This window comes from Rhinichthys klamathensis, unplaced genomic scaffold (genome assembly GCF_029890125.1).
Source record: "Rhinichthys klamathensis goyatoka isolate OS25496 unplaced genomic scaffold, OSU_Roscu_1.1 h1tg000240l_1, whole genome shotgun sequence".
NCBI lineage: Eukaryota > Metazoa > Chordata > Actinopteri > Cypriniformes > Leuciscidae > Rhinichthys > Rhinichthys klamathensis.
This window is the reverse complement of record NW_026606762.1, coordinates 2,132,416-2,154,018: the sequence shown is the minus strand read 5'-3', so window position 1 is coordinate 2,154,018 and position 21,603 is coordinate 2,132,416. Positions and strand designations below refer to the sequence as shown.

The 21,603-nt window shown below is 40.2% G+C and overlaps 1 protein-coding gene across 13 annotated transcripts in view; it reads left to right on the top strand.

The window, feature by feature from the left end:
- The window catches only part of mical2a (microtubule associated monooxygenase, calponin and LIM domain containing 2a), an 84,230-nt gene extending 63,941 nt beyond the window's left edge, over nucleotides 1–20,289 (top strand). For 2 of the 13 annotated variants that reach the window (XM_056265818.1, XM_056265816.1), the window contains 4 exons: nucleotides 10,957–11,058; nucleotides 12,837–13,017; nucleotides 16,778–16,854; nucleotides 16,941–17,347. In XM_056265818.1, coding sequence (XP_056121793.1) covers nucleotides 10,957–11,058; nucleotides 12,837–13,017; nucleotides 16,778–16,854; nucleotides 16,941–17,318 — 738 coding nt within the window. In that variant the 3' untranslated portion in view covers nucleotides 17,319–17,347. Of the gene's footprint in view, nucleotides 1–4,581; nucleotides 4,660–4,854; nucleotides 4,948–6,810; nucleotides 6,927–7,045; nucleotides 7,116–8,025; nucleotides 8,057–9,723; nucleotides 9,783–10,956; nucleotides 11,059–12,836; nucleotides 13,018–16,777; nucleotides 16,855–16,940; nucleotides 17,348–20,069 lie in introns of those variants that run through there. The other 11 variants (XM_056265820.1, XM_056265817.1, XM_056265811.1 and 8 more) reach the window with 10 other exon arrangements.
- The last annotated feature ends 1,314 nt before the right edge of the window (nucleotides 20,290–21,603 follow it).

Below are 21,603 nucleotides of genomic sequence, written 5' to 3'. Positions count from 1 at the left end.
CCCACTTTTTCAGTTTGTTCTGGAAGTTTCCGAAAGATTTTTTTTCCATTTAATTTTTTCCCACATGGGTTTTTAAAATAGTCCTTGTTAAAGCTTTATAACCCATGAACCAAGCCGACCAGCTATGAAGTGCATCATAACATTACAAACTTTGTTTTGAAGCAAAGAAGTGTTTGAAAAATGCAGAAAAAATTCAATGGTACAAGATTGTGTGATTAATGGCTTGCAATCCCATTAAGCATTATGAATCATATACAAGAAATATAAAACTATTTATTTACAGTTGTTTATTCTATTTATAGAAGCAATATATTTTAAGTTTATTGCAAAATATCTACTTTAAAAACTAAAAATATTACTTTGATTCTTCTCAGAGAATGAATGCAATAGACATTATTGCTATCTACAAAAATATACATATATGCAGTAGGGGTGTGACGAGACGCTTATCTCACGAGACGAGACACGAGATTGGGTTCACGAGAACGAGATGAGATTTTTGCACAATATTCTATAGAAATCCTCAATGACAAAATTCATGACTGGAAAAATAGGCTGCAGGTGCATTTTGAAATGTTTGAACTAATCATCTTGTAATGAATGTCATTTCTACTCGAGTATGAATTATCAAATGTATTGAAAGACAATAATATACAAGCACTGTAAAAGGTTTTGCCACAAACTCAACTGACTGGCTTCTCTCCTGTATGATTTAACATGAGTCTCTTCAGACCTAACTGTACATGAATTATGAGCTTCCAGAACTTCTGATTGAGGCTGTGTGTTACCTCCTAATGGAACTCCTTTCCACAAATTGAACATAGAAATAAAAACAGTATAAATAACAAAAAATAATAAGTTCAAGTGCAACCATAATCAAAGTAGGCCTACTGTAGTGCACAAACTCTTAATAATTGTTGTGAAATTGTTGTTGTTTTATTGTATTTTTATTAACGTTCTTCAGATGTTACAGCATATTCAAAGTGCAAACAGAGACCAGTCACCAGAGCCGCAACTACACAGTCCAGAGATAGGCTTGATATTGGGAGACATACTGTCACGGTGTGGGTTTTGTGTTTTGTTCCTTGTTCTTGTCTGTCATGTGATTCCCTGTTTGTCATGTTATCCTGCCATGTGTCTTGTTTCATGTTCAGCTGTTCCCCGTTTTGATTAGTCTCCCCATGTGTTTCTAATTTACCACGCCCCCTTGTTATCTTGTTTAGCTTGTTTGTCTGTGTATTTAAACCCCTGTGTTTCAGTTGTTGGCTGTCGGTTGGTGAAGTTGTTTGCTGTTCTTGTCCCTGTCCTGAGTTCCTTTGGATTACCTGTTTATTTGATTAAAGTGCTTGTATTTGGATTCTCTCTCCGCTTCTTCCTTGCTGCATCATCACAGAACAACCGACCAAAGATGAATCCAGCAGCACGGACCTCGTCTGATCTCCCCAGCATGAGCCGGGAATTCGCGGGTCAGATCGCAGCCTTGGCCCTGGATAGCACCGATTTATTTCAGTTTACGTGGGGATTTATTCCTATTGCTTCTTCCTGCTCCCTCGGAGACGAGGCAATTAAATTGTGTTACCGGCTGGGGGCTAAGGAGGTCAACCCGAGGGAGCTTCCCAATATCTCTGGTCTGGACTGGAGAGAGGCACTCTCCCGATGTCTGGAGAGCTTCCTCCCACGGTACGCCAGGTCATCATCTGACCTCCACGCCCAGCTGGATTTTCACGTCCAGCCAGAGCTTCACGTCAGCCACGTCCAGCCAGAGCTTCACGTCAGCCACGTCCAGCCAGAGCTTCACGTCAGCCACGTCCAGCCAGAGACCGTCCAGCCAGGGACCGTCCAGCCAGGGACCGTCCAGCCAGGGACCGTCCAGCCAGAGACCGTCCAGCCAGAGACCGTCCAGCCAGAGACCGTCCAGCCAGAGACCGTCCAGCCAGAGACCGTCCAGCCAGAGACCGTCCAGCCAGAGACCGTCCAGCCAGAGACCGTCCAGCCAGAGACCGTCCAGCCAGAGACCGTCCAGCCAGAGACCGTCCAGCCAGAGACCGTCCAGCCAGAGACCGTCCAGCCAGAGACCGTCCAGCCAGAGACCGTCCAGCCAGAGACCGTCCAGCCAGAGACCGTCCAGCCAGAGACCGTCCAGCCAGAGACCGTCCAGCCAGAGACCGCCCAGCCAGAGACCGTTCACGTCACGTCTGCCCAGCCAGAGACTGTTCACGTCACGTCTGCCCAGCCAGAGACTGTTCACGTCACGTCTGCGCAGCCAGAGACTGTTCACGTCACGTCTGCCCAGCCAGAGACTGTTCACGTCACGTCTGCCCAGCCAAAGACTGTTCTCGTCACGTCTGCCCAGCCAGAGACTGTTCACGTCACGTCTGCCCAGCCAAAGACTGTTCTCGTCACGTCTGCCCAGCCAGAGACTGTTCTCGTCACGTCAGCTCAGCCAGAGACTGTTCATGCCACATGTGCGCCGCTTGAGCCCTCAGCAGATATGGCCACTGCTATGCCTGAGCCCTCAGTGACCGCAACACTGGCCATTATGGCCACAGCCATGTGGTGTGAGTGGGCTGCGCACACACTCGAACCAGTGTGTGTGATGTCTGTTCCCGAGCCAGTGAGTGTGTTGTCTGTTCCGGTTCCCGAGCCAGAGTCTGTGTTGTCGGTTCCCGAGCCAGAGTCTGTGTTGTCTGTTCCCGAGCCAGTGTGTGTGTTGTCTGTCCCCGAACCAGTGTGTGTGATGTCTGTTCCCGAGCCAGTGAGTGTGTGGTCTGTTCCCGAGCCAGTGAGTGTTTTGTCTGTTCCCGAGCAAGTGTGTGTGTTATCTGTTCCCGAGTTGCCGTGGTCACCCGAGGGGTCTTCACCGCCGTGGCCGCCTGAGAGGTCTTCACCGCCGTGGCCGTCCGAAGGGTCTTCACCGTCGTGGCCGCCCGAGGGGTCTTCACCGCCGTGGCCGCCCGAGGGGTCTTCTCCGCCGTGGCCGCCCGAGGGGTCTTCTCCGCCGTGGCCGCCCGAGGGGTCTTCTCCGCCGTGGCCGCCCAAGGGGTCTTCACCGCCGTGGCCGCCCGAGGGGTCTTCACCGCCCTGGCCGCCCGAAGGGTCTTCACCGCCCTGGCCGCCCGAGGAGTCGTCTCCGCCCTGGCCGCCCGATGGACTGTCACCGCCCTGGCCGCCTGAACTGCCTTGCCCCCTGCACAGACTTGACCCTCCTTCCCTCCCCCAAGACCACCTCCGCTTCACCACCCTCCTGAACTATTTTATTTTGGGTTTTTTTGTTTTGTTTTTTTTGTACTAAGGGGCGTCGGGAGCCGCCCATAGGGGAGGGGCTATGTCACGGTGTGGGTTTTGTGTTTTGTTCCTTGTTCTTGTCTGTCATGTGATTCCCTGTTTGTCATGTTATCCTGCCATGTGTCTTGTTTCATGTTCAGCTGTTCCCCGTTTTGATTAGTCTCCCCATGTGTTTCTAATTTACCACGCCCCCTTGTTATCTTGTTTAGCTTGTTTGTCTGTGTATTTAAACCCCTGTGTTTCAGTTGTTGGCTGTCGGTTGGTGAAGTTGTTTGCTGTTCTTGTCCCTGTCCTGAGTTCCTTTGGATTACCTGTTTATTTGATTAAAGTGCTTGTATTTGGATTCTCTCTCCGCTTCTTCCTTGCTGCATCATCACACATACTATTGTATTGTATGCCGTCTAATTTGCGCGCATAAGGGAGCTCGTTTTTTACTTTTACTTTCAAATTCGTGATCGTGCGCACTCCGTGTATAGGGAGCGGAAGTGCTAAACACGCGCATTCTACAAGATAAGGCATTTATCAGACGTTTATCTCTGTTGCGCAACGAATCATCTGCCATCATCACGCGATCAGTGAACTGTGATTTCTGCTGCACTGTGTGCGACGGTGAGCAGAGCAGACGTTTACAGTAGTTTACAATGGTTTTTATTTTTATAAAAACAGCGAAACGACAGTGGAGGTGGTGACGCGGTGGGCACCGTAATGTAGCGGTGGCATATTCTATGTTAATTTCACCCTCACGCTCCGTCATGGCGATATTTTTACTCTGCGAGAAATCTCGTCACATTTTAGTCTCGCGGGATCTCGTGGCACGAGATCTCGTCACACCCCTAATATGCAAAGATAACAATTATAATAATAATACAACAATAATAATAAAAATAACCAGACAATAAGTGACAGTTCCATTAATGAGCTTTATTGACAACCAAATGACAAGATCAGGTTGCAAGTGTGACACTGATCATTGATCCAACATGAACCTTTGTTTTATGATTTTAGTTGTCAAAGCAGTTTAGTTGAGTCCTCTACGAAAGGAAACCAAACTCTAGAGAGTGATCTTCCTCAACCCATCCATTCTGCTACTAATCCAAATTGCTCTCTCTCTCTCTCTCTCTCTCTTCATGAATTGTGTCTCCCACAATGCACTGCTACTTCCTGTCCTCGTCCCCTCACTTCCTCCTGTCCCTCTCAGCAGGTAATTGTGCATGCAAACTTTTTTTCGCACTGTCCCAGTCCGCTGAGTCTAATTCTATCCTTTTCTCCTCTTCCATCGACATCCATTTGGTTAAGATGTCTAGACCCAAACCGTTACACATGCAGGATTTTAAACAGGAGATACAGGGAGAAACAGGGAGTCTGTCCCATCTGGTGAGTGTTTCCTCATCGCTCAGCTAAGTTAGGAAACATAATTACAGTAGAGGGAGATTTACAAGTGTTTTGACATCTGGCATGCTGGAGGTAACCAGCTTAGTCAATCTGATTAATTGTAGGTTAGATATCATTATTGTATGTTTGGAGTGCAGCTTTATGACATATTTAATGGGCTTTAATTTGTGGTTACAGTTAAGCAGTGGCAGAACGTCTCATTTTAGCCATCGAGACGAAACAGAGATCCCCCAGTCAAAGGAAAACAGAAATTTTAAAGTCCATGATAAGGTATTATGGCACCATCTAAAACGTCCTGTTCTGTACAAATGAAACCCATTTAGATAGCTAAACCAACATGTTTGCATGTTATATAGAAAGTGTTATATAGACAGGCTCTTATTTCAAGGTATGGCAAGTATATTTTTCCACTGTAAAAAGTTTTACTTTTGAAAAATATGCAGTTTAAATTACTTAATTGGTGGTATAGGGAAGTTCTACACATTAGTGAATTCTAGACATACAAAGTACTGTCATGAAACTCTAGATAGCGCAGGCTGATAACTTAACTTAACTCAATCTCCTTGCAATCACATTGTTATAGGCCACAGCTGATTGGTTCCTGCTGTATCAGTAGCCAATGAGCTCGCAGCTCAAACTTCAAATAGTTGGCCAGCATTTGCTGTAGTTGTTGCTGCACGCTTTCAGAAACCCTCCACCTTCCCCAGCTCCACCTGTATAGATCTGCAATCTATAATTAATTTACGCTATTGCAGCCGCATATCTTACTTGCTCTGCAGCAGCAGCGTAGCAGATATATTTCACTAAGACCAAACATACCAACATAGTCATATCCGTTACCATGCCAAACACTTGTCTTGAACAAATGTTGTCAAAAATGTCTTGAGATAGATATATGTACGCGTGTCAGCCAGGGTAATAATTGACTCCAGACGATTAAATTATTGAAAACCAATACACACTTGAGGTATAGTGGCATTACCATTTTGTGTAAGCATTAATGTCCAATAATTCTACAGTCTGTCATCAGTTACTCCTAACTTGTCAGATCCCAAGTAAATGAATCTTGATAAACAACAGTGTTGGGCAAGTTACTTTTAAAAAGTAATTAGTTACAGTTACTAGTTACTCCTTCCAAAAAGTAACTAAATTAGTTACTCAGTTACAAATTTTAAAAGTAACTAGTTACTTAAGAAAGTAACTATTGCGTTACTTTCAAGTAAAATTACATTTTAAATGCTCAAATGTGACCCCACCTCTACCCTGTCCGACTATGCGTTATGATGGGTCGTTCGCAATTCATGAGCGTTAGCCGTTAGTGATGATGGATCGACTCGTTCGCGAATGAGCTTTTGATGGGTCGTTCGCGAATGAGACGACTCTAAGAGCCGGCTCTTTTAGGTGAACGCTGGGAGCTGGCTCGCATATCTGAAAAGCCGACTCTATTTTTACAAATTTAGCCTATAGAAATTAAATAATTATGTAATAAAAATTGAAATATTATAGTCAAAGTCATTTAAAGAGCCGTTTGTGAGCCAAAAGAGCCGGCTCAGTGAGCTGAGTCAAAAGAGCCGAATGCCCATCACTACTATGCGTGCTTTCGAACACCCGCCCAACTCTACCTCTGATTGGCTTACAATGACATTTTACTCTACCTTAGCCAATCGTCCGCATTTATACACTTGTCTCGTGCTCTGCCCACTAACCAAGGAAGAACAGTAAAACAAGTATTTGCCTCTCGCAAATCTAGTTGGTCTGATAAAAAAACCCCAGCTTCATCAGTTATAGTAACGCGCCGCATTTTTTGGCAGTAACGGTAACGGCGTTATTAAGATGAGAAGAGTAATCAATTAGATTACTCGTTACTGGAAAAAGTAATGCCGTTAGTAACAAAAATGTGCCTGTGAATAGGAAATTAATTTACAATGGCATCAATGACTGCATCCACCAAGTGTCAGTAAGTGTCAGTATAAAGTCCAAGCCCAGTGAGCAAAAATTACTTATTGATCCTTTAATAATTTTAGAGCGCTTTGAAAAATCCCCAGCTTTAAAATGCAGTTTAATGCTGTTCTGTATAACACACCATCAAAGGCATCAGCTCTTGTCTGATCTCTCTATCTCTGCTCTTAACAGACCAGTTCTTCCGCTGTCAATCCTCATCGTTCTAACTCCATAATATTTCACCCCATCCCAGAATGCTCTGCTCCTCTCCATCTTTCCTTTACCTTCTCCTCTGCTTTCTCATTAAGGTAAAGACGTGATTTCACCTTCAACATACTTCCTATGTCCTCAATGGTTCTTATGCCTTTCAGAGTCGTTTCTTTTTAACGTACTATTTCGTTTCACTCTTCCCATGTGCCTTTTAAAGCTGTAAATCAAAACCAGAAATTATTTATGGCATAAACATGCAAGGAGAAGCAAAGAATATCTCACAAATGGTGAGTGTTTGTCATTCACCCAAAAATGAAAATGCTATCATTATTTACTCATATTGTTGATTCAAACCTTTGTAACTTCTTTCTTCCATAGAAGAAATATCTCACGTCTTAATAATTGAATGCCACATGTCTAGTTTAATATGTGGATGTTCAAATGAGATTTGAGATTTTCAGTGAAGAATGACCTTAGTTTATACACTGAAGTAAATCTGGTGTACTTTACAATTTTCATCAGAAATCGCTGGTAACACAAATAATAACAAAGAAACGTCAAGTAACCCATTGCATTACACGTAATAGTCACACTTTAGTTTAGAGTCCAATTCTCACTATTAACTATGACTTCTGCCTCAGTAAACTTCTAATTACTGCTTATTAATAGTTAATAAGGTAGTTGTTAAGTTTAGGTATTGGGTAGGATTAGAAATGGAGAGCAAGGTCTTGCAGAATAAGGCATTCATTTGTGCTTTATAAGTACTAATAAACAGCCAATATCCTAGTAATATGCATGCTAATAAGCAACTAGTTAATAGTGAGAATTGGACCCTAAACTAGAGTTTAAAAAGTGTTACCAAGGCAATTTTGAAGTAGAAAGACTAAAGTAGAATTTAACATACTCCAATTATCTTTGTTTTATTCACAAATTTAGGTATTTTTGGTATTATCATTTTTGGAGCTTGAAAGCCCAAATTAAACAAGAATGCTTTCTTGGAAAAGAGCAGCTTGGGCATTCTGCTGACTTTTTCCTTTTGGGATCCTTGGCAAAAAGAAAGTCACACAAGTTTGGAGCAGAATTAGGATGAGTGAATTATGATATAATTTACATTTTTGGGTCAACTTTTCCTTTAACTTAGCCAAAGAGGATCACAACATTTGCTTCAATAAACTCTCAAATCTACATGATTTTCAGTCTGACACCAGCAGTAGCACAACATCCTTTAAGCCTGGCTCACACTACAGGAGTTTTAGGCCGATTTATGCCCGATTTTCCCCTCCCGAGAATCGGAGAAAAAATCTTGTCGAGGACCTCGATCGGTTCCGATGTTCGGCACAGATTATCAGGTAATGTGAGGCATTCACAGATCGAATCTTGCACCTCCCGATCTGCTCTTACACAAATCGGGCTCGCCCCGATCATATCAAACATGTTTGATATTTATCGGGATGAGCAAGATTGTGATTACGTCAGTACTGTCACAATAGCCAATAAGTAGTAGGGCTGTCATGGTGAAGGAATTTCCATTGAGGTAATTTTGAGTGACTCATCAGCGCGATGCGCGCATTATCTCCATTTATCCATTTATTGCTAAATAAATAAGCACAATACAGTATAATAAATAATAATAAAATACTAAATGCATAATAAAGGCATCTGAAATAATAAACTAAGTAGCCTACAATCTAGTGTTGTAAAAAATATAGATTTTTCGAAATCGACCCTGAACCATCTGCAACTCTTCCGTCTTCCGCAGGATGCACGCGATCTTCAGTAGTGAACGCGCCAGAGAGAAATGCACATTTCATACGGATTACATAAGCAGAGAGCAGTCTGTTGTCTGTTTTCTTTCGTTTTGAATTGTTCTGTTTAAAAGTAGACATGTCTGTGAGGCAAGTAGGCTATCTTATACGCTGAGTTTCGGTTCATTTATGAAGTATCGCCGACGCCTCCGTTTCGTGATTATCTATCGTCTGCTATATTTACTTCTTATTTATAAAAATCCAGGCAATTGGTTGATGAAACATTGTTTAAAATTAAGATACAATTAATACAAAACGAAATTCGATTTAAAGAAAGGTTTTGTGCTTTCTGTTTGATGTCTTTGTGAAAGTTTTAAAGCATATTTTAAAGTCGATTAGAGCGGTCATGTCCGTAACATTGTTTTTTCCTCAAATGCCAACACGAAAAATAAAATAATATGAATATTTTATGTTCTGTGGAGACTGAGAGCCCTTTCTTCATCCGGTGGGTAGTATCTACTGTAGGCTATTACTTTGGTTTGCACAGTGTAATTCACAGAATTAGGCCTAGGCCTACACAAAAATATTTTCATTATAAAATATTTATATTCATTATAAAGTTATATTCATTCAAAGATAGGTTAAATGAAACAAGCTGTTAATTATTTTAATTTGAACTTTGAGCTCCACTTTACAATGCTCAGCTGAGCAGCAATGGGCATTGAGCAACGCTGCTGATGCTTTACCTTATAGAGATCTATGGCATTGATTCCTTGTATTGAACAGAGCTGACGCCATTCATTAGAAATATCCTTATTAAAAGGATGATTTTTTTTTTAAGATTTCGCTTTCCTTGGTCACACGGCAACCTTTTCACGAATATGAATTGATATGAAGGACAGATATTTTGTTTACATCCACCTTTCCGCTTCCGATCTGTTGCGTGAGATCACGTGAGGCGCTTTCTCTGGCACGAATCTTAATAACATTGTGTAGTGTGTGATGCGCCACGATTTTCAAATCTTGTAGTGTGAGCATGTTTAAGATTTGAGGTAAGAAAATCTGCAAAGATTCTCCTAAAGTGTGAGCTGCAACCAGATTTCAAAATCGGTTAGGATTTTAAAACTCCTGTAGTGTGAGCGAGGCTTTACTGTAAGAAAACAAACAGACATTCTTCAATCAAATGGAGACCCATATGCTCCCAAACAGGTACATGACCAGTGGAATGAGGCTTATCCACAATCTCCCAGGACTTGCATGATATGCGTTCTGGCTGGATCGAGAGTCTTGCGTGAGATTGTTGGCATGTTGTAGGCAGGACTGGAGAGCACTGATCAGTGCCCCAGCTCTCCTTGATGGACTGTCTCTCTTCACATGGTTGGTTTTGTAATGAGAACGTGCCAATACAACACACACACACTTGGCTGTAAGCATCCTCACATTCCAGCTGACCACAGGGAGAGAGAGCATTCCTCTCTTCCATTGCCAGATGCTTGACCTGAAACTCTAACTGAACGGTTCGGAGTTACTGGATCATAGGAGTTTGTGGAGTTTTAGCTTCTCAAGATTGACTGACAACCCTCATTTTGAGCTAAAAGACACGGGTTCTGTTCCAAAACATGGGGAGGCACCTACATACTATAAACCCAACCCAGGCGTAAGTGAAAAATATGTGACTCTACATTGCTGCAGAACTCCAAAAACGTACCTATACATATATTTTACTGCAGTTTCCAGCAGAAATGAACAGTAAAGGCAGTAAAACACCAATGTTATGTCTTACCACAGTGCATGCTTTGTAAACTAATACATTTTGACATTTGCATCACATAACCAGCTCCATATGTATGGCTTTTCTGACGCAGTAAACTTGCTCGGTAGCTCACCTGGTACAGCATTGCACATGTGATCCGGGCCGCTTGGGTCCAACACAAGTCTGGACACTCCACAAAAGAGCTCAAAGCTTCGCAGAAGGAAGCTAAAATGGCATGGTTGCTTCAGCAAATGCATTTTCATCTGATTTGTTTTTGCTCACATTATCAGTTAGGATTATGGTAGAGTTTAGTAAAAGGGGGAGTAAGTTTCAAACGCAATTTTAACAGTTTAATGCGTGATACATGCATTAAACAACATAAAATGTTGCAAAAGTCATGTTTTTAACTGTTTAACACGCCAGTCATAGGACGTCACTTTGAAACTGCCATGGACAAGCAATGCAATAAGATTAGGCAAAAATACTGCGTTCAAATTTGCCTAAAATGAGGTGTTCTGGATTCTTTTCTCTCAGATTTTCCCCAGCATGTCTTCTCATGCTTCGCCTTATAATTGCTTTGTCCTTCTGTTTCATTCTCTTTCCTCCACTTTCTGTCCCATTGGCTGTTAGCGCACAGTAGGCAGAGTGTCTCTAGTGGGCGCTAGAGGTGACGCTCTGGTTACGCTCTGCGAGAATGATCACAGGCCTCAGCCAAGCAGCTCAGGCACTCCGGTAAGCCTCAGATCAACTGTTCAGATAATTGTTTAAACCAGAACAAAAGGGATTTTTATGAAATCATGTGGTCATCTCGTGCATTTCAGTTCACGTTAATAATTCTGTCATCATTTACTCACCCTCATTTGTATGATATTCTTACTTTCCTGGAACACAGGAGATGTTAGGAGACATGTCCAAGCTGCTTTTTTCTATGCAATGAAAGTGAATGGGGACTGGTACTATCAAGCTCCAAAAATGTTACAATGTTTACTCATCGAAATTGAGCAATTAGATGTAAAATTTGGCAGCATTTTATTTTTACAGTCCTGTTCCACATGAACATATTATTGCAATAACTGGGTAATAACTAGGTATAGCCTGGGAAAACCCAGACAACTTCCGGCAAATTTAGATTTGCTCTGAAAGTTAGTCTGGCAAAGAGCTCATTCAAGCCCATTTCCAATCCGTCGTAATCGAGGCACCAATCAGAAACGTTGGGGCGGGCTTTACACGATGACGACAGCGCTGGGATTTTGAAGCAGATTTTGTAGCCTACATTACAAAGATGGATGCCGCCGTCGAACATCACTCGTTCCAATCAGCTATTGCGTCTGTTTTAAGCGATTTGAACGTTTCCTTTTTGTTAAAAACCGAGTAAAGAACAACACTCGGAGATGTTTCTCCGCCGCTCTGCATACGTCATCTCCTTCATCGCTCTGATTGGGTTTAGGTCTATCCGCGACGTCCGTTGGTGACGCCCCTCTGGAAATGATTTGTCTATGACGCTTTGCCAGACCATAACTCAGTTACAACTGAGAATGATCTGGTTTTAACCAGGCTAAACTAGGTACTGAATCTACCCCTAAACCTCACCTTAACCCATGTAGTTACCTTATATTACCAGTATTTTCTTAGGTAAGATGCTGTAAGTGCACAAAATGTCAAATAAAGTGCAACCAAAAATGTCATACAGATTTGCATACTACACAGTATATACCGTATACTGCCTACTACTTTATGAAAATGGTAATGGTGAAGAAATGCAACCCCACATCAAATGTCATGTACATTTAGCATCTATTATAATTTCAGAAATAAATGTTATTTAAATGTTGGCGATTGCAGTTGTTCATCCTTCGATGCACAATGTATGCTGCAAAAAAAAACATACTATTTTCCTGGTATTTATCATAGTGATTGGTCATAAAAGAAGGCAATGTTTTGTGAATGAATCTGCACTTGTCAATGCTTTCATCACATTATGTTTTTATTTATTTATATACTTTAAGGGCCCGTTTACACAAGAACGATTCCGGGTGAAAACGTAAAAATATTTTATCGGATGTGCCTTTCGTTTACACGGCAACTGCGTTTTGGTGGCTTAAAAACGCAAAAAAGTGAAGCCACCCTCCAGAGTGGAAATCTTAAAAAAGCTCCACCGTCGCGTTCCCGTCTAAACGGTAAAAACGCAAATCTGCTCACGGTGGTGGTGTTGTGTGGCAGTGCTTCACATTGCCACCTAGCCGCCTGGAGTGCATACTACATCGAATTTCACACACTTTTGCGTCACCATATGCACGCGGATTTCCCACCCATAACGCTCGTATAAACGCAGAATAAAAAGTGATAACGCAACGCCACTTTTGCGTTTTCTCTTCAGATCGTTTACGTGTAAACATAGCCTAAGTATGACCCCTTCCACAGTCTGGATGTTTAGTCTCAGGGTTATTTTCAGCATACTTTAATTCACACTATCTTGACCAGATTTTGTCTTTTTTTTTTGTATCCCCTAGCCTTCCTTAAAAAGAGAATTTCCTCAGAGTCTGGGTGATGTGTGTCACGCGTGTAAGAAGCGTGTGTTTGTAGTGGAGAGGCTCAGCGCTGAGGGATTCCACTTCCACAGGGAATGCTTCCGCTGCGACACATGCAGAGCTCCGCTGCGCCAGGGAGGACATTCCTTCGATTCGGTGGAAGGTACTGAATGAACATGAAATCATCATTTACTCACTGTCATGTCGCTCAAACCCGAGTACTGAGATGAAACTTTATAGTTCGGATATAAACACTGATGTCTACTGTAGTGATCAAAATCGAGTAAATCACCTTTTGAAAGTGACTTGACGCTTCAATTAAAGACTATCAATTAGTTACACCAGTAGGTGGCGTCAAGTGACTGTTACAAATGTATCATTCGTTCAAGAGATTTGTTCAAAAATGCTGATTCATCCAGCGATGAAACAAGTGAAGTCTTTATAAGTGAGTCATTAGCTATGTTTCATCCACACGTTTTTATCCGCATTAAGTGATATCGAATGAAAAATGCCTTATGGAAACAGTAAAATTCGATTGAATTTCATGAATATCGACTCAAATGAAATACGATCGGTCTCATCGGATTTTATCTTGATCGATATACGGCTTATGCGATAAACGCGGATGGAAACGTTATTATGGCGCGATCCATTTTGCCTAGTAAAACTTTGTTCGCAAATGTTGGCTTGAATGTTGTGAAATTCGGTGAGAAAATGAATGGAAACACCTTAACATGTCTCAAATCAATTCGATATACCAATTCGATCGCAAAACAGCATGTGACGTCATTACGCACAGGTTTTTAAAGCTTTAAAGCCGTTGGATGGAAACACACTTTCACCAGCTTTATTCACATGAGGTTTTTTACCGAACTTCAGATAATTCGATTGACAAGTGGATGGAAACATGGCTATTGAATCATTCATTCAAACCGATTGTTAAAATGATAATAATAAGGAATTCATATTCGTTAAATATTTTAAATAGACTCCAACAATTAACATTTTGTCAGAACCTCTTGTAAGACATGTTATTTTGTTTAGTCTATTCATAATCATGGGAGAGTCGTGATCTCTCTCTTAAACAAAAAATCATGAAGCTGTACTATATTCCAAGTCTTCTAAAACCATTTGATAGCTTTGTGTAACAAACAGACATCAGATGATGTGAAAACCATTTAATTTTGGGGTGAACTACTGTATCCCTTTATTTTATTTTTTATTATTAAAAAAAAAAAATCTCTCTTTACTGTATCCATTTAAATTCAAGCATTTGTCTCTTACGTTGCAAAAATAGGTCAGGTCTTTGTGATAATCACACGGAGAATCACAACGAGATCCACATCAGAAACGCTAGTTGGCATCTAAGTTTATTAAAGGGATAGTTCACGTAAAAAGGAAAATTCTGTCATTAATTACTCACTCTCATGTCATTCCCGTAAGACTTAAGTTCATCTTCGGAATCTTTTTGATGAAATCTGAGAGTTTTCTGTCCCTCCATTGACAGCTACGCAACTACCACTTTGACGCCTCAAAAAGTGGAAAATCGTAAAACGAATCCATATGAATTGAGCGTAGGGCTGGACGATTTTGGCTAAAATCATAATCGCGATTAATCGAACAAGTTACCTCGATTACGATTATTGAACGATTATTTTAATATTTTTTTCTTTAAAGTTTCCAAAATTTTTAGAAAATAGTTCTTTTTGTAGACAAAATAAATTATTGTAAATATTGCCAACTTAAAAGTAAAATATAACTTGTATAAAACCAAAAAAACAATCCTTTTCATTAGGGATGGCCCGATACCATTTTTTTTCAAACCGATACGAGTACGAGTATTTACATTTGTGTACTTGCCGATACCGAGGACCGATACCGATATTTCTACCGCAAAAGTAATAGGCTCCCAGAAAAGAAGACGACTATTTTAGAACACAGGTTAGAAGACAAGGTTCTTTTCTTCTCTGCTTGTTTTAACAAGTCTAAAAATAAATAAAAATGAGTAAAATAATAAATGTATTAACACACAAACCACTGTTAATTTAACATAAAAGCAAGCAGGCTACTGCGTTCATGGTCTGGCATGACTGAATGCGCGCAAAGTGCGCTCCCTTAATAAATCCTAAAAGCTGACAGTTCCTCGCGATCTCACACATCTCTGTTATTATCAATGAAGCTGACTGCACAATCAATCTTTCATAATATCCACACTTTGTTTGTTATAATTAGAGGATTTGCCAGCATACAGAATTCAGCACTGAACAAAAAAGTCCGTTTTGAGCGGTGAGGGTAGTCTATCTTAAATGCTTCTGATTGGCCATTGCGTTCAAGAAATCAACACATATGTCTGTGATTGGCTACATCGCTCAACGCTGTAACCATGTTATGAATAGAAACTCTGTCCTGTAAATCGTTTCTATTTTGTTGTTGCTTTTCTGCAAGAGATGAATAAAAATCTTTTAGTTTTTATGTTTTATTCATAGATATTTCTAGTTTGCGGGAGTCCCGCGAATCGTTTTATTCTCCCGTAAACCGCACACACAGAGTGAGTGCATTACCGCCCGCGCGCGCGCTCGGCCATCAGATGATGCGTCTTCAGATGTTTAATTAGATTGCTGGTGTTAAACGATGTACTTTCTTTCCCTCCTCTCGACACCTTAGCTGAACATAACTCACAGTCTGCCTTGCTGTTGTCATCACCCCTTATCTTGAAATGAGCCCAAACCGCCGACATTATACTTTCCTATGCCTCAGTTCACCTCGACAAAGCACTCGCGGCGGCCAGTTTCGTTTTGCAAAATGTATGTGGTATCGGTGCGTGGTATCGGCGAATTTTTATGAGTACGAGTACGAGTATATTAGGACAGTATCGACCCGATCCCCGATGCCAGTATCGGTATCGGGCCATCCCTACTTTTCATAATGTGTAGCATTTGTAAATGCTTATCGAAACCTGCTTTGTGGAGTGTGGAGGCACTTGTTGCTGGGTGTTTGTCAATCTCTCTCTTTTTTTCGCGTGTTTCTTTGGTACAAGTGGCTCCTGTTGCTGAGTTGACTCAGTGTTTGAGTTCCCTTTCACACAGAGATTCCGGAAAATACACGGATAAAGTGACCCGGGTTCATTTGACTTTGGTTCATTCACACTGCCAGTGATTTTCCGGAATCAGAGAGTGCGTTCACACACAACCCGCAAAGACACGTGTCATATCTCAGCGGCGTCTATAGTTTGCTTGTGAGCTGCGATTTCTCTCTCTCTCCACGCTTGTGCATTTTTTTTTCTCTGATTCGATCATAAACTAGCGCATTACGTACCGTTTCATGCTGGCGAACGATCCCGGCTTAAGCACCATCATTACGACACGGCATTGATTACGGCTTTTGTTCACACAGCGCGCGTTCCGGGACTGAACACGGCAATGTTACTATGTCCCCAACCTGGCATCAGTCCCGGGTCGTGTTTGCGTTCACACTGAAGGTGTTTTTGTTCTGGCAATTTCCGGGGATCAACGCGCTGTGTGAAAGGGGCTCATGTTGCTTCAATATCGGAGACTGGACGGGGTGGAGTTACGTGATGCGGTAATATGTTTTAAGGGGAAAGTACATTAACACACAGTGGGCGGAAATATTAATAGGATTAAAAAAACGAAATAACCGGCATGGTAAAATTACGTCGGTTATAGGCTCTGAATTTCGGTTTCGATTATTTTTCGATTAATCGTCCAGCCCTAATTGAGCGGTTTAATCCAGATCTCCTGAAGAGACTCGATCGCTTTATATGATGAACAGATTTATTTTAGGATTTGAACTTTTTCGAAACTCCAGAACACGCAGATTCCGACTCGATTTTACCCGCACAATTTCTCCGAGCAGTGTCGGATGTGACCACACGTTTACACTAACGGTTTCTTCTCCTCCTATAGGAAAGTTGTACTGCAAACTCCACTTTGCTCAACGGAAATCCTTAGTGACGAATGGAAGATCACAAAATCTCCACACGGTAAAAACACACTTCAGCCAGTCATATGTTTCGTAATTCCTCAATAGTTGTCTTACAGTACATCCCTCTTAATATTTCTCCCTCAGACATGTACTAACGGATCCCCCGACCGCTCTAGCTGGAGTCCAGAGGAACGCGAGACTCATCTTCAGGCCGAGTCTCCAGGTATCATGTCCTCTCTGAGGAGAAGCCTGCGTTGGCCGCTGCACGTGAGCCAGTGTGTGTGTTCTGTGCCCCGTGGTGTGTTTAACTGGCTGCATGGTAAAGTGTGGGCGGCAGGTGTTCACCTGATGGATAACGCTGGGGATTACGCTTTTCTGTACGAGCTGCTCAGCGTGAGTCTGCCTCTGCTCGCCGTTCTCCACGAACAGCTTGTCCAGATGTACGCAGAGACCGAACCGCTCGATCTACAGCCTCTACAGCACTGGCTGGAAGAACACGTGGGCCACTGGGTCTCGGCGTGAGAGAAACGTCATCAGGCAACGTCGCGTCCCTTTAAGTGGACATTCGTTCAGAACTGAAAAACACAACCTTGAGACGTTTTCATGAACAAAACGGTCTGAACTTGAGATGTTGGCACATCGACTTATTCAGAGGGTGGAAATTAAACGGCTTGGTTTGGAGTGTGTGCAAATTGAGTAAAAAGAGAAAAAAGTGTCAAACACGGAGTGAACTTTAAGCACTTTAATGAGTGAGCTGCCTTCATGAGCACGATTAAAGGAGACGTTCTGCTTTTAATTATTAATGGACTTTCTTTGTCTTGACTGCAAGTTTACAAAACCTGACTGATCAAGCTGCAAACACCGTCTCGTTCACTCGGTTAACCATTCATAAACGTTGAAGTCACATTCTTCTCGTATGTTTACACTTCTTATGAAAATCAATCATACTGCATAGCTGTGAAGGAATGCCGGGTTCAACACAAGCTAATCTATTGACATCATCTGTGAAATGTCCATTACCACAGAAAATGACTGCGACTCTTCCTTCAGATAATAGTATCTGTATTACAGTGGAAGTCTAGGGGACAAGATATTACTTATACTGTACATACTTATACAGTATGTTTTTATCAAACCGCTTATAGTAATTCTTTAAAACAAACCAGCTATCAAACATTTTATGCGGTTTTAGCACACTAGTTAACATAATGGGTTGTACATTCAAAACAATTTAATATCTTGTTCTATATAGTTCCATTGAAAGTGCATTACTGTAAATATAATATTTGTTTGGTTTTTGCAATTATTATCTCTGTTAAACAGTATTTCACAGATGTTGCCCATAGAGATTAACTTAAAGTTTAACTTTAAGCTTTAAAGACTGTCTTTGCTCTTACACGTGTTGTGTATATGTAACTAGGGATGCGTCGATATGGACATTTTGAAGCAAAATATACATATTGGCTGATATTACATATCAAACTACATTTTGTGAGATTGATTACAAAAAAATGGCCACCTTAAAAATCCAGATTTAAAACAAGTGCAACAACAGAACACTTTTTTTTTTTCAAAACAATGATTATTGTTTTTTTTTTTACAATCTTTTAACAAATTGACCTACTATGATCCATTGGAATAAATACATTATACAATATATATATATATATATAACAAAATAATTAGGGCTGTCAAATGATTAATCGTGATTAATCACACCCAAAATAAAAGTTTTTTTTACATAATATATGTGGGTGCACTGTGTATAATTATTTTATATATATAAATACACACACATGCTTGTATATATTTAAGAAATATTTTCATGTATATACTGTATATAGATTTATATATAATTTATATTATATATAAATATAAATATTTTATATATAAATAATATTTTTTTCTTAAATACACATGCATGTGTGTGTATTTATATATATACAAAATAATTATACACAGTGCACCCACATATATTATGTAAAAAAAACTTTTATTTTGGATGTGATTAATCATGATTAATCATTTGACAGCCCTAAAAATAATAAGAAATAAAAATATATATATATTGATTATTTTATTTTTAATTAGGGGTCCTATGATAATTTTATAAAATAAAAAAGATAATTGCTACTTTTTATCTCACAATTCGGACTATTTTTCTCACAGTTGCGAGTTATAAAGTCAGAATTTCGCAATTCTGACTTTATAACACGCAATTGCAACTTTATATCTCACACATCTGAGAAGAAAAGTGAGATAAAAAGTAGAAAGGATCTTTTAAATTGTTGTATTCCGTGGCGGAACCACGCCTCCATATCATTTGGCTAAATTTATCATTTAAATATATCTGTTTATTTTACGTAGACTGATACAGATCACATTAAAAAGTCACATTTACATTTTCAACATGACCACTGATGTATTGTGCATCCCTGTATGCAACAAGAGCAAATATGCATGCATTATACTTTGTTCTCAGGCTTAGTTGTATAGTTCTCATGGAGAGCCACTGAACAGTTCCAAATGCACATGTATAAGTGCCTCTGTTTACCAGGATGTTTGTTAGTGATCAAATTTACACTATGGAAAACCAGCCATATTCAAATGAAAGATTATGAATCATGCAAAACACAGAAACACTACTTTTACCCCTTCATCTGATTCACTGGACTATTACTGTGGTTTCTTTGGATGTCATTTGCTACCTATAATGTAATGTGTGAGTGCAGGGTAATACTGTACTTCTATATTTTACAGTAACACATCTACAGTTACAGTTTTTCCCCAGTCAGGAGTATTAATAATTTGAAAAAGACTTTTTTTGTTGACACTGGAAGGTGATTGTTAGAGTGTGATGTTTATTGGTATGGATGGCGATTGCAGATTGATCATCAAATGACGTGCATGGATATATTAAAGTTGAATCCATTTTTGTGCATTAGCCGCTTGTTTCAGGACACTGTTTACAGGCTGCGTTGTGATTCACTTCTCATGTATATTTCTCCTTTGTTTCATTCACTTGTAGTCTTTTTCACTGCGTCTGTGGACTGATGCAAGGTCTCTTCTTGACTTGTAGTGTCTTTCAGCTTCTGTTATGGCTGTGGAAAGCCACGTGTTTCACAGCTGTGGAAACGCATGACACTAACCGCCTGCGTCTGATTCTTTCATCTGCACGTCACGTCTGACATGTTTCTCTTTTCTGTCTTTCTTCAAGGCCTGCTAATTATTTGCTTATGCTGTCTCTGTCTTTTCTTCATTTCTTTGTTTCAGAGGTGGCTTACGTTTCAGAAACCCACACGCGGGCCGGGCGCCCTTGTGCCAATGAAAGCAGGTCACTAGTTCCCTAAATGGCCTTTAGTTAAAGTTGCACCTTTATTGGACATGTTGTAAAACTGTTTAAAGAGTTTCTTGCTGTATGTTTTCCATTTGAAACATTTGTTGCCTTATTTATCTTAAGCCACACTCTTGCAATAAAAAAAGATAAAAGGTTGTGTCATTTTTGCATAGCCATCTGTTACATACATGCATATGATATCCTAAACATATTCTCATTAGTGGTTACATACATGCATATGATATCCTAAACATATTCTCATTAGTGGTTAGGGCTGCATGGGTATTCACACAAATTTCACCATTTGATTCGGACTCGCAAGATATATCAGGTACAGTACATGGCAATTTTTGTGTGAATCACAGTATAATAAGACAATTTGTATGTATTATAAGTTTTCTAAAATGTTAGGTTAAAATATTCAAAGGAGGCATTATAATTAATATGCAGTAATTTGAATAAATGCTCAGAACAGAAATCTGAACATGGGATAAAACCAGGTTCAAAGTTCTTGATTTATTCAGAGATAGAGTTGATTTCAGAGGGGAATTTTCATGTATGTTTTTATCCGTTACAAAGCGTAATAAAAAGAAGCATGTAATGGAAGCATAATAGCTCAGTGAATGAAAAACCAATGGTTTTGCCTTAAAGGGTTAGTTCACCTAAAAATGAAAATTCTGTCATCATTTACTCACCCTCATGTTGCTCCAAACCTGCATGGGTTTCTTTCTCCTGTTGAACACAAAAGAAGATATTTTAAATAATGTTGGTAACCAGACAGTTGACGGCACCCATTGGCTTCCATATTTCTTTTTTCTACTAGGCTACTGATTAATGATCATGAATAAATTCACACATTGTTTTACATAATCACAGAACTCTTCTTAGTATGGTAAAACATACATATTCCTGATTGCTCTAGATTGAACTCTAAAATTCTTTCCATAACTAGATTCAAGTGGGTGAGAAAAAAGCTTTCGAGACCCTGACCTGTGAGAGCTGATAAGTGTTCAGAGTGAGACCTTCTGTCTAGCTGGACGTTACACAGATAAGGGTGTTGTGGGTGAGGTCAAGGCCGACATGCTGCGTCACACACACTTTAATAAGCCTTAATGTGTGCTCTTCATCAGTGCATTATCTGACTCCATAGTTACAGTCTTGTGGTGCATATGAACACCATCATCACACAAAACATAAATAGGCTACTTCATATTTTTGGTGACTGTGTGTTTGTTGTTAAAATCTGTTTTTAAATGTAATGACTGCAAATAACACTAGAGTGCACATTCCAGTTTTTCAGTAAAATCAACATACACAAAAAAAATATGCTTGCATGATCATTCAGTTCAGAATTAAAACATTTTTCTGTTTATTTATCCGGATGTGTTAGCCTATTAGCTGATTGTCATGTCCATGGCTGAACAATTTGATTACATAAATGAATGACACATTTATTAATAAAAAACAATT